The sequence below is a fragment of the Vespula vulgaris genome, chromosome 9, assembly GCF_905475345.1.
Source record: "Vespula vulgaris chromosome 9, iyVesVulg1.1, whole genome shotgun sequence".
NCBI lineage: Eukaryota > Metazoa > Arthropoda > Insecta > Hymenoptera > Vespidae > Vespula > Vespula vulgaris.
In genome coordinates this window covers 5,727,111-5,739,510 of record NC_066594.1, presented here as the reverse complement: position 1 = coordinate 5,739,510, position 12,400 = coordinate 5,727,111, and the positions used below count along the sequence as shown (strand labels likewise).

Here is a 12,400-nt window from a genome sequence, read left to right as displayed (position 1 = left end):
CATAATTTGTAGCGCCGTATAGATTTAGTCCTATTTAATATTTTAGATTGATCAAGCATACCGAAAAATTACTTGAAGAAAAAGAAGAAAAATTGTGTGTAAAGGTATTAAAAACTCTTCGAGAAATGATGGCGATTGATCCCGAATACGGGGAAAAAGTAAGTTTCGTAACTTCTTTTTTGCACGAAATTCGAGTTATAGAAATCATTTAAATATAAGGAATAATATAACTCATAACATTAAGAAATTGGATATTCAGTATAGTTAATAAAAGTGTGGTGTTTAGCCTTATCTTTTAAATTGCACTCTAGTCTTACAGAAAGCTGAATGTCCAATTATTCACTGCACTCTAGATGACCAATACACAAGTAGATATTTTTTATTTGCTAAAATAACGCGAAAATAAAAAAAAAAAAAACGTTAATAAGCTTTCTGAATATGCCATACAAAGTGTTACAATCCTTGGGTGAGTATGTCTCGTAGAATAGATATGTAGGTAAAGATGTTTTCACGCTGCGAACGAAGAATGAAGATATTTTGGAACATGCAGATTCAGAAAAGAAGACCGAATCTCAACTTGGAACAGATTCCAATGATCAATGTGATCGTCATATGACTCAGGAAGAGCGGGTAAAAATTAGTGTAGATAGAAACGGTATTTTAAGGGCACAACGTATATAATAAAACGATATAATAATCTATACATAAAAAAAAAATACATAAAAAAAATACATTATGAACGATTATTAGATAATATATTTTTTAACGCATATTCAGATTTATTAAAAGCATTAATCATTTTTATTAATGAATGCTTTAATTTGCAAAAAAACAATTAAATAATTTATATAAAGTAAAATTAAATTTTACATTTAAATAAGTATTCGCGCTGAGAGATAGAATAATAATGTACGTTGTGTAGAAATTTATTTCTGCAAGTGCTCGATTTAATTTTGCATGTTTCTTTTTAATATGCTATAATATTACAATTATGCTATTACTATTACAATTAGCGTTTTCATCACACTATATAATTACATTCACGTTTGCACTGATTCATTCAATTAATTAAATATTAGCATTGATATCATAAAAAAAAAAACATATTGTTAATGAAAATAATCGAAAAAAGTGACACCTGTATATTTACTCCGTTTAGTATTATGAATTCATTTGTTGTTTTTCATTTATGCTTTTCTCAGAAGGTGCATATGCATGTAAATATATACACATGTTCTGTTATTTATATTTATGTTCAAAATATATCTAATTATTCTAAACATAGTCTCTTTTGCTATTATAATATATACTTAAGAATTTCGTTTATAAATGGACGAACGTGTATATATATATATATATATATACATACATATATTTAACATAGTTAGATATAGATGTGTAAATATGTATGGATTGAAAAGTTGATGTACCAATACAGAGGTAGATATCAAGTTTTTTCTTGAAATATTATAGTTAAAATAATTATTATTATGGAAAATTATTATTACATAAGAGGTAATATATTATGTTATATTAGATAAACCACTTATCAGGACTATTTTCAAAAATTTTTTCATATTTAAAATTACGGATTCCTGTATGTAAAATTTTGGGTTTTGTAGATATAATTGTAAAAAAATATTTATCAATTACTTTTTATAATCATTATCAGTCTATATAAGTGGTCTGCATCATGCATAAATAGAAGTATTAATATCACGATGAAAAAAAGTGTATATAAATAGTAATGTATAAATTATTGCATTTTCTAGTGATACCGATTGTAATTTAATTATTTATTTTTTTAATGATATTCTCTTCATGCATTTTTTAAATTGTTATGAACTTTTATAATCGTTATTCTTTTTCTTTTTTTTTTTTAATTCCTCTAGTTGATTGATATAGACGATTAAAAAAAAACAAATTCGGAAATATTCTCTATTTTATTATTCATACAGTAATTCCCGACAACCAAACACAATTTTTTATCTTTTTTTCTATATTGCATCCGATATATGAATGTAAATAAAAACATCGTTTATACAGGTGTTCTATTAATAGCACACATATTTATCCTTATTCAATGCACTGTGAATGTAAATACACACACTTTACAACATTTATTGAAAATATTATTAGATGTACATTTTTGAGATAAAATTTTAATAAAGTAGTGCAATTGTATTGGTACATCATTTTAACGAAATTACTGTTTCCTGTATTGTTATAAAAATCTACTCCTTTTCTACAGGGTGATGCATTAAGGCATAATCTACTGACACGTTACTTCGGAAAAACTTTTATTCAGAAACCTGAAAATGTTGAAATTGGGGTATCCTGTACAATGGCTGTAACTCATGGACCAGGAGGTGACGAAAAAAAAAAAATATTTTTATATTTAATATAATCATATATTTCTATTTTATACTAATATTGCATATTGATTTATATATACACATATTGTATATATTTATATAGCCAAGATGTTGAGTCGTGCAGGACGGACTTTGCACGAAGTTCAAAGTCATTTGGATAAAGAAGGTGCTTCAGATTTGGTTGTAGAACTGGTTATTAAAAGTGTACACTCTCCTAGTATATTCGTAGAAGTTGTAGAATTAGGAATAGCACTTTTGGAAGGTGGCAATCCGATTATACAAAAAAGTGTATTCAATAAATTGATGGGAGGTGATTTAAGTCAATCGTTTTTCAAGGTACCCTTTGATATTTACATTATAATATTATAGTTAATTAGATTGCACAATAAAAATTGCACAATAAAAAGATTTGTTTAATTCGTAATTTTTTAATCAGGTTTTTTACGATAAAATGAAAGATGCGCAACAAGAAATTAAGTCCACCGTGACGGTGAATACATCCGATATAACAGCAAAAACTAATGAAGATAAGGAACCAAATAAGGAAATAGAAAAAATATCAAGAAAACGTGCAACAGGTAGTTGATATTTTATTTTTATTATATGCATATACTATGATAAATATTTAACATCGTTTAAATGCTATATTATATATTTTTAGGTAAGCCTAATGGAATCGTTTGTACCGATGATTTACGAGATGATTTAAATACAACTACGGCGACTAATGCTCAAGCATACGGGAACACCCGTAATCTTATACCTGGAGAAGACGTAACAAATAATGCAGTGGAGGAAATAATTGGTGACAAATTAGAAAGAATACGTGCTGAACCTTCGGCTGGCGTTGAAAAAGATGACACTCAGCTTAGCGTAAAAGTATTAGTAATGCAACCAATTTTACGTTTTTTACAATTGTTGTGTGAAAATCATAATCATAATCTTCAGGTAATTCAATATAAACAAAAATAATGTACGTTTTACCGTCTTTTTGTTTGATTATCAAATCTTAATAATATTTTTATTATATTCAGAATTTTCTTCGCAATCAAAACAATAAAACCAATTTTAATTTGGTATCGGAAACGCTAATGTTTCTTGATTGTATTTGTGGATCGACAACCGGTGGATTAGGTTTACTTGGATTATATATTAATGAAAATAATGTTGCATTAATTAATCAAACTTTGGAGACATTGACGGAATATTGTCAAGGACCTTGTCATGATAATCAGAATTGCATCGCCATACACGAATCTAATGGTTTGGATATTATAACGGCTTTGATATTGAACGATATTAATCCTTTGGGTAAAACTAGAATGGATTTGGTATTGGAACTGAAAAATAATGCTAGTAAATTGTTATTGGCTATTATGGAAAGTAGAGGCGACAGCGAGAACGCTGAAAGAATATTATACAACATGAATCCAAAGCAATTAGTGGATGTGGCTTGTAGAGCATTTCATCAAGAATCATTGGATGATGTAACTGATATTGATGATTCATCAACTAATGGAGAGGAAGGGGTATCTCCTAAAGAGGTAAGATGATGCTGCATTAAAAAATCATCCGTCCATTATTTATTATATAATTAAAATTATCTATTATAGGTCGGTCATAATATTTATATCTTATGTCATCAATTGGCTCAACATAATAAAGAGTTAGCAACTATGTTAAGACCATCAGAAGAAAATAATGCCGATCCGAAAATCAATAAAGCATTGCAATATTATGCATCGCATACAGCTCAAATTGAGGTACGTTCTATTCACGTCTATTCTATTTTCAAACGTTTCGATTTATATGATATATAAATTTAAAAGGTCAATCTTTTATTTCAGATTGTCAGGCATGATAGAACATTAGAACAAATAGTTTTTCCGATACCAGAAATATGCGAGCTTATTACCGTTGATACGAAGATTAAAGTGTTACATACCACTGAACGCGATGATCAAGGATCTAAAGTATCAGATTTCTTTGAAAGAACAGAGGATATGTTTAATGAAATGAAGTGGCAGAAGAAACTTAGAGGACAGCCAGTATTATTTTGGATGAGCAGTTACATGTCATTGTGGAGTAATATTTTGTTTAATTGTGCTGTCCTTATAAACCTCATTGTAGCATTCTTCTATCCATTTGTAGATTCCGTACCAAGTAAGTTTTATATATAAATAGAATAATTTAACTTAAGGAAAGTTTGAGATACAGTGAAAAAAAATATATTTTTAATATATATATATATTTTTTTTCATTTTATAGAACTTGGTTCTCATTTATCAGCTCTTATTTGGGCTGTAATGCTATCATCCGCAGCTATTGTCATTACATTACCACGGGAATCGGGTATACGTACATTAGTTGCATCAACAATTTTACGATTAATATTTTCTATAGGACCAGAACCAACTTTGTGGTTACTTGGATTTGTTACGGTACGAAATAGATTATATTTTGTTTTAATCGGGATATTAAAGGATTCGTTTATTTTTTTACATATCTTATTCCTTTTTCAGATCGTTTTAAAGATTATTCACCTAATAAGTATTATAGGAAATCAGGGGACCCTAACTAAAAGTTTAGAACAAATAATTACAAATGGTGAAATATTATACCACGCGTCATACTTAATATTTTGTGTACTAGGACTTTTGATGCATCCATTTTTCTATTCGGTTTTGGTAAGCGTTTGTGAAGAAATTTTTTTTTTGTAAAGAACATTATATGTTACGTGTTTTGTAGGAAATGTAATTCTTTCTTTCTTTTTTTTTTCCTTTCAGCTTTTTGATGTGGTTTATCGAGAAGAAACATTGCTCAATGTAATAAGATCTGTAACGAGAAACGGAAGATCTATTATACTCACTGCTGTATTGGCTTTGATTTTAGTTTATATGTTTTCTATTATCGGATTTATGTTCTTTAAAGATGATTTTCTGGTCAGCGTGGACGAAGAAATTATTCGTAAGTTTATTTTTATAACGTGTTTGAGTGAGCTCTTCATAATTATTAAAGTAAAGAATATATTCGAGATATACATTGATTTAAATTTTTAGCAACACTTGATGATGAAACTACCAATACTTGTAAAATTAGTAATAGTGAAAAGTGTGAACCAAGTGAAACAATGTCGCGATATATACGTGAAGGTTGGCTGTTTATTTAATTAATTATTGTTTCGATATAATTTTTTTAACGCGTTTTTATTATTTCAATAATTATTTCGCATGATGTCATTTTAGTTAACGAACAAGGAAATAATCAAGATTTGGTTAACATTGGGGGTGAAATAAAAGAACGGGCTTGTGATTCATTAGTTATGTGCATCGTTACAACATTAAATCAAGGTTTAAGAAATGGCGGAGGAATAGGTGATGTTTTAAGAGCACCATCAAGCACAGTAATATCATTTTGTGTTTGTATATGACTAATTTTTTTTTACTAGTATTATACTTTTAATATAATATGTAAAATACATATAAATTACAGGAACCACTATTTGTTGCTAGAGTCGTATACGACTTACTGTTCTTCTTCATAGTGATAATTATTGTTTTGAATCTCATATTTGGTGTTATTATCGATACGTTTGCTGATCTTAGATCAGAGAAACAACAAAAAGAATTGATTTTAAAGAATACTTGTTTTATTTGTGGTAAGTTTATGCAACAACGAGTGTGATATATATATGTATAATATAAATTTTTTTTCATAGGTTTAAATAGGTCAGCTTTTGATAATAAAACTGTATCTTTCGAAGAACATGTAAAACATGAACACAATATGTGGCATTACCTTTATTTCATCGTTTTAGTAAAGGTAAAAGATCCAACAGAATTTACAGGTCCGGAGTCGTACGTTTATGCAATGGTGAAGGTAATTATTTGCATATATTAATAAGTATTTGATTATTGTTTATTTCTTGTAATATTTCATATGTTTATACAGGATAGAAATCTTGATTGGTTTCCACGATTAAGAGCAAAATCTTTAGCGGCTGACGAGGGTGAGGGAGAACAAGTAGAATTGAGAAGTTTACAGTCACAATTAGAATCTACTCAGCAATTGGTAAAATGTCTTTCACAGCAACTTACAGAATTGCGTGATCAGGTATATCATTTTTTATTTATATTATTTACATAATTATTTGTATCGTTATATTTCTTTTTATATTTCCTCATTAGATGACGGAACAAAGAAAGCAAAAACAACGTCTCGGTCTTTTAAATTCTGCATCTCCGCTTTTACATAATATATAAACGCGGATTTGAAAAATGCTACGGATGTAAAAGAAATATATATATATATATATATATTTAAAAATTTTAAATAAATATTTTAAATTTATACAGATATCTGTATACACATTATCTGTATAAATTTAAAACTAAGTTGTTATGTCCTTAGCCGTAGCTGCATTTTACCTTGATATTCTAAAAGGATACATGTCCATATGTTTCTGGCAAAATTTAAGGACATTAAAAATCGATAGGTAGGCATCTCGGAATATGCGTACGGTTTTGTTCCTAATTTTGAAGAAAATGATCTATATAATGAAATGATATGACATGGAGATATTAGGTATGATGCGGACTTCAGTTTTTTTTTTTTTTATTATTTATCATGCCATCTCAACTTATTATAATTTATATTATCTTGAAGATCTTATATTCTGATACTGAATCATTCATTTACATTACTTGAAATATCTAAACAATTATTATTATTTTTTTTTTTTTCATGAATACGAATAGTGAAAATAATTTAAAATAGCTATTCATACATGCGACTTAAGAAGGGATATCGTGAAAAGTATAAACAAAGGATTCTAATTTAAAGATTTATTATATTGATTTAGTAGGAGTGCAAGTAGTATATAAGTAACTCGATTGACTTAAATGCAGCATTTTAATAGTGGTTTAAACAAATTTTTATCATTTACGTCAGATCTGTCTATTCAATTATAGCATTAAATTGAATGTGATTTATTGTTATTGCATTTAGAAAACGAATATATTATATATGAGAATCTAGTATTTAGCATCTCGTAAGAAATGAAACTTTCTTTTTTGCAAGTGATCGCTACGATTTGTTTTTACTTTTATTCTTTGACACATCACACAGTCATACTATTATAGCATAATACATTCTTCTTTTTTAATTAGATCTTGAAAGTCTATTTCATTGATAATAAAATTCAGCGATCACCTACGAAACAGACACGTTTTTCTTTCGATAGTTTGTGTATAAAGTTATATTTATATTTCTAAGCAAAGAAATATGAGATGTATTTCAGAATGATATGAAAGTACATTTTTATTAGCGCACAATTTGTTATGCTTTTCATTTTAAATCGAATATTGTAGATTTAAAAAAAATTCAAATCTAAACAATTGTTATCTATGTTACACATATATACTATTGTGTTTCTTAATTGTTGATATTTGATGAATATGTTGCTTTATTGGGAATGTTGACTATTTTTTACATCATTTTATCCTTTAATGTAGAGATGTATACAAGAGAACTGAATGACATGTATAATTTTAAGAATATTAACATATACTAATATAATAAATTGCACCTGATAGTAATATATTCTAGAATGTATATATACATATGGAACAAAGTTGAAAATGAATATCATTTGGAATATTGCTTTTACAGTCATTGATGTCAATGTTATATTATTGGTATCATGTACTTTATGCTATATACGTGTCGGATCTGATATCTATTATAGATCATATTGTAGATTTTAATTAAAGAAATTAGTGTATCACTGGTTAATAGCAGGTTTTTAAAAAATTAATAGATATATATATATATTATATATATATATGAAAGATGAATACAATTCATTGGATTTAGCAACTTTTCTTAATTTATTTATCACAGTGCAATTATAAATATAAAATAATAATTCATAGGGATCAAATAAATATGGAATAAGAAATATAAAATGGTTATATATATACATATATATATATATATATCGTAGTTTTGTGTGTTCAAAATTATATTATATGGAACTGTTCATAATATCGAAAACAATTTATTATATAATTATGTTTTATTTTTTAGATATTCGTCAATTTTAATGTTTAAATAAAATACTTTGATACTTTTGTTGTTACTAAAGCATTCTAAATAAGCAATCTATTAGATTTTTTTTTCTTAAAATTATTATTATTATTAGTTAAAATCTTTCTACATAAAGTACACATCTTTCATATTCTTCGAGTTACACGATGAACTTTCTATGTTTCAAAGATGTAATTTTTATATGATGTATATAGTTACATTGTTATATACATATATATACATATATATATATATGTGTTACAAATTAATTTTATTAATCCTATGTTTTTTTTATTAAACGAATCTTTAAGTCAATTTTATATTATATGTATGCGAAGTTTGTAAATTAATATTATAGAATATTGTATGATAATAGATGGTAATGAGATGTATTACTTTCAAGTGTGCATTTTTTTATCTTATTATAAATAGAATATATATATATATTATATATATTATATATTATATATATATATATTATATATATATATATAAAGTTGTATTAGTATTTCAATGTGAATAAATTTTATTCTTTTTTATCAACTGCCATTTATATATGACAGACGAAACAAAAGATCTATTTATAAAGGAACAAGGAGATAGGAAAGAAAAGAGCGAATATTTTAGTTTACTTTATTTATACTTTATATGAAACAATTGACTATTTATTGTGACTTATATATACGTAACTATTACATGTAACATGTATTTTTCCTATAAGTAAGACGTATCTTGTGCAAAATCGGTAATTTCACTTAAAGTGAAAAAATTTAAAAATCCTTTCAATCTAAATCGTTTCACACTTCTTTTTGTTTTTTTTTCTTTTCATTTTTTTTCCTTTTAATTAAGGTGAATACTCTTGAAATTTCTTTCTAAAAAGAGGCGACGAATAAATGTGAAATAGTTGCCGTTGTTTTCGGAGGAAGCACATAACCGATTTAACACACCAAATCACTCAAGTTGCATTTCTAAACTCTCGATGACTCATTAGAATAATTAAAACCTGTGCTTCTTTAATGTCATACAAGTCATCCGTTTAATACGCAGTCGGTGCTCGTTATACGCAGACTTTCGTCACAATTTTTTTTCTCTTTATTCTTTTTAACGAGATTGAAGATTTTACTCCGTATCGTTTCTTTTTTTTTTTCTTATTCTTTTCAATTTTTTTTTGTCTTTTTATTTTACAACACTCGAAAAAATTCATTCGCAATTACTAATTGGGACATAAACGTATGTATATATTAAATGGGGTACATCGAAAACTAGTCAGTCTTCATGAAGTTTTTACAACGAAATCTTACGTTAAAAAATAAATTCGGTATGCGTTATAGATAGCAAAAATTTCTGCAAAAAGATATGGAAGGATGGAAGTTACTATATTCTTTATAGGCCGCGTAGATAAGAAAGGTATTCTAAAAAAGTGTACAATCATCAAAATTTAATCTCAGTGCTATGAAATTAATGAGCATTCCTATTAATGTAAATCTTATAGATATTACGGTAATGAGATCGATGGGTTACTTGAAATTATTTCGTTTTATTTTCCTAACGCGTTTTAGACGGATAGCGTAAGATGATTTTATAATCTTTTTTCTTCTTCTCTTCTTTTGTCTTTTTTCTCTTATCTTTTTCCTTGTAGCCGCGTATTAAACTGTTAATATTGTATTTGAATATCGTTAAATACTCTTTTTCTTTTCTTCTGTTATAAGCTTTAACATATGTTCTTGCTAATGACGTATTTAAGTAGCACTTTGTGTAAGAAATCTTTTTTTCTGTCAATGACCCATTGTCAAAGAATAACGAAGACATAAAAGATTCATTGAATTATATAACAATTATAAATGCATAATTGCAACAAGAACGTTTTGTTGCTATCGATATGATCGCTCATACTAAGATTTCTATACTAGAAACGAATTTTGCGTAGGAAGATGTGATAATCATGTGTCGATTAGCACAACATATATGTAACAATAAATTCGAAGGTGCCTCGGGTATAAAGCTCGTTCGTTAAAATACATTTGTTCCATTTCTTTTATCCATAGAATCGCGTGTTGTTATAAATATCAATGTCTTATAAGTATATATATATAATAATATATATATATATATATCTTACATATAATAATTTTCCGGCGACTTATATAATTCGTTTTATTCTGTACAAATCCTATTAAGTTTATGACGTATTTACAAAACTCCTTATATATCCCTTCTTTCTTTTTTCTTTTTCTTTTTTCTTTTTTCTTTTTTCTTTTTCTTTTTCTTTTTCTTACGCGTCTAATTTGGCATTCGCGCTATAGAGAATGACGTGTGTGTTTTTCGATAATTCAAATCCGTGCATCGCCTTTGTTGCAAATCAATTTTCTATATATATATATGTATATGTATATTTGTATATGTATGTATATATGTATATATATGTATATATATATATATATATATAATATTTACACTCACTGTGTGACTTCGAGCTTGATATAGCTTTTAGTTTTACAAGATAGTCGATTTTACGAGACGCTGCCATCTTCTTATCTTCTTTCTTTAATGTGATTTTATATTATGAGAACTTCTACGTGTGTGTATGTCGTATCAATTAATTTACCGACAATATTACAAAGAATTTTTTTACGAATCTATCCACGTTATCTAAATCATTTTTTTCTTCTTTTCTTTTCTTTATTTCATTCATTTTTTTTTTTTTTATTATTATTGTAGCAAACGATTTTGGCAAATTTAAGTCCTATACGGGTATACGTGCGAATACGGGTTTACTTGTTATTTAAGGTATTTCTTTATTCTTGTTAAAAAAAAAAAATGGTTATTCTCGGTAAAATAAAGTTTACGAAACAGATTATATCGGTATATATTTGCCGATAGATTCGACAATAATTTCTTTGTAAAAAGTGATAATATAGTCGACTTTTGCAAAATCTCATATATCATGGTGACTTGATTAACTCTCTCTCTCTCTCTCTCTCTCTTTTTTTTTGAATTGTCAAAGTTACTTCAGGTTGAACGTTAACGCTCAGTCATTTCTTTCTCTTTATCGACATATTTTATATACACAACGTAAAATTAGGCTCGTTTAATTAACAGGAACGTGTAGATGATTAGTCAAGGAATAGAAAGTCCTCAACAATCGATCGAATAGATCAATAATATCATGAGGAAGGTGAAAATAATTTTCTTTTTTGGCTTAATATTAATCGAGGAATCGCTAATATGATTCGGGGCTGGTGATGGTCCACTTTGTCGGGTATTTGCGATAACAGTATGGCTTCTCCACTTCATGGTATATTGAGGCGCTGTTCTACCCAAGGCTTGTAATCTATCGAAAGAAAGGTAATATTAATAATTTAATAATGATTTATTATTAATTTTCTTCTTCTTTCTTTTTTCTTTTCGTCCGACAAATAACACAAATAGTTTTCATCGTGGTTTACTCAAGTATATTTTACGAAGATCAATATATCTTTGTTAGTAAGCAGGATAAAAAAACAAAATAAAATAAAGAAGAAGAACTATCTTTTAAACGAGATAATAGGGAAGGTCGTAAAAAACTTTAACAAAGTTCAATGGTTAATCGCTCGGAGTAGTTTGGTAAGAAACTTGCCTAACTACAGCGGTATTCTCCTTCCAAGGTAGCGTGAAATTTTTGTGCACGTCCCTCGAGCAAAATGTGTGCAATCTTTCTCCCGCGGGATCGCCGTTTTCGTTGTACTTATGTATGGTGAGATTCCATGCCGTACATGGTCCTAGAAAAATAGGCAAACGTTGTTAAATATTTTATATCAACGATTGCTATTCTTTTATCTCTGTGTGTCATCAATTATCAAACTTTTAAAGTTTAAAATTTGAAAAGTAGTTTCTAATTTCGAAATCGTTTTCGCTTTGATTTTGAAACTTGTTATAAAAAAAAGCCTCTTAATTTTGCA

The 12,400-nt window shown here is 27.3% G+C and overlaps 2 protein-coding genes across 15 annotated transcripts in view; one reads left to right on the top strand and one right to left on the bottom strand.

The window, feature by feature from the left end:
- The window catches only part of LOC127066098 (inositol 1,4,5-trisphosphate receptor), a 33,461-nt gene extending 22,981 nt beyond the window's left edge, over nt 1–10,480 (top strand). For 5 of the 10 annotated variants that reach the window (XM_050999391.1, XM_050999395.1, XM_050999393.1 and 2 more), the window contains 18 exons: nt 47–158; nt 526–630; nt 2,252–2,369; nt 2,479–2,711; nt 2,812–2,953; nt 3,037–3,323; nt 3,410–3,919; nt 3,989–4,138; nt 4,223–4,538; nt 4,644–4,816; nt 4,898–5,062; nt 5,162–5,342; nt 5,435–5,527; nt 5,621–5,793; nt 5,868–6,033; nt 6,094–6,254; nt 6,327–6,488; nt 6,563–10,480. In XM_050999391.1, the coding sequence (XP_050855348.1) occupies nt 47–158; nt 526–630; nt 2,252–2,369; nt 2,479–2,711; nt 2,812–2,953; nt 3,037–3,323; nt 3,410–3,919; nt 3,989–4,138; nt 4,223–4,538; nt 4,644–4,816; nt 4,898–5,062; nt 5,162–5,342; nt 5,435–5,527; nt 5,621–5,793; nt 5,868–6,033; nt 6,094–6,254; nt 6,327–6,488; nt 6,563–6,637 (3,322 nt within the window). In that variant the 3' untranslated portion in view covers nt 6,638–10,480. The remainder of the gene's footprint in view (nt 1–46; nt 159–525; nt 631–2,251; nt 2,370–2,478; nt 2,712–2,811; nt 2,954–3,036; nt 3,324–3,409; nt 3,920–3,988; nt 4,139–4,222; nt 4,539–4,643; nt 4,817–4,897; nt 5,063–5,161; nt 5,343–5,434; nt 5,528–5,620; nt 5,794–5,867; nt 6,034–6,093; nt 6,255–6,326; nt 6,489–6,562) is intronic. The other 5 variants (XM_050999397.1, XM_050999396.1, XM_050999398.1 and 2 more) reach the window with 3 other exon arrangements.
- The window catches only part of LOC127066103 (uncharacterized), a 150,399-nt gene continuing 147,593 nt past the window's right edge, over nt 9,595–12,400 (bottom strand). For all 5 annotated transcript variants that reach the window (XM_050999423.1, XM_050999424.1, XM_050999426.1 and 2 more), the window contains 2 exons: nt 12,079–12,220; nt 9,595–11,793 (listed from right to left, as the gene is read on the bottom strand). In XM_050999423.1, coding sequence (XP_050855380.1) covers nt 11,598–11,793; nt 12,079–12,220 — 338 coding nt within the window. In that variant the 3' untranslated portion in view covers nt 9,595–11,597. The remainder of the gene's footprint in view (nt 11,794–12,078; nt 12,221–12,400) is intronic.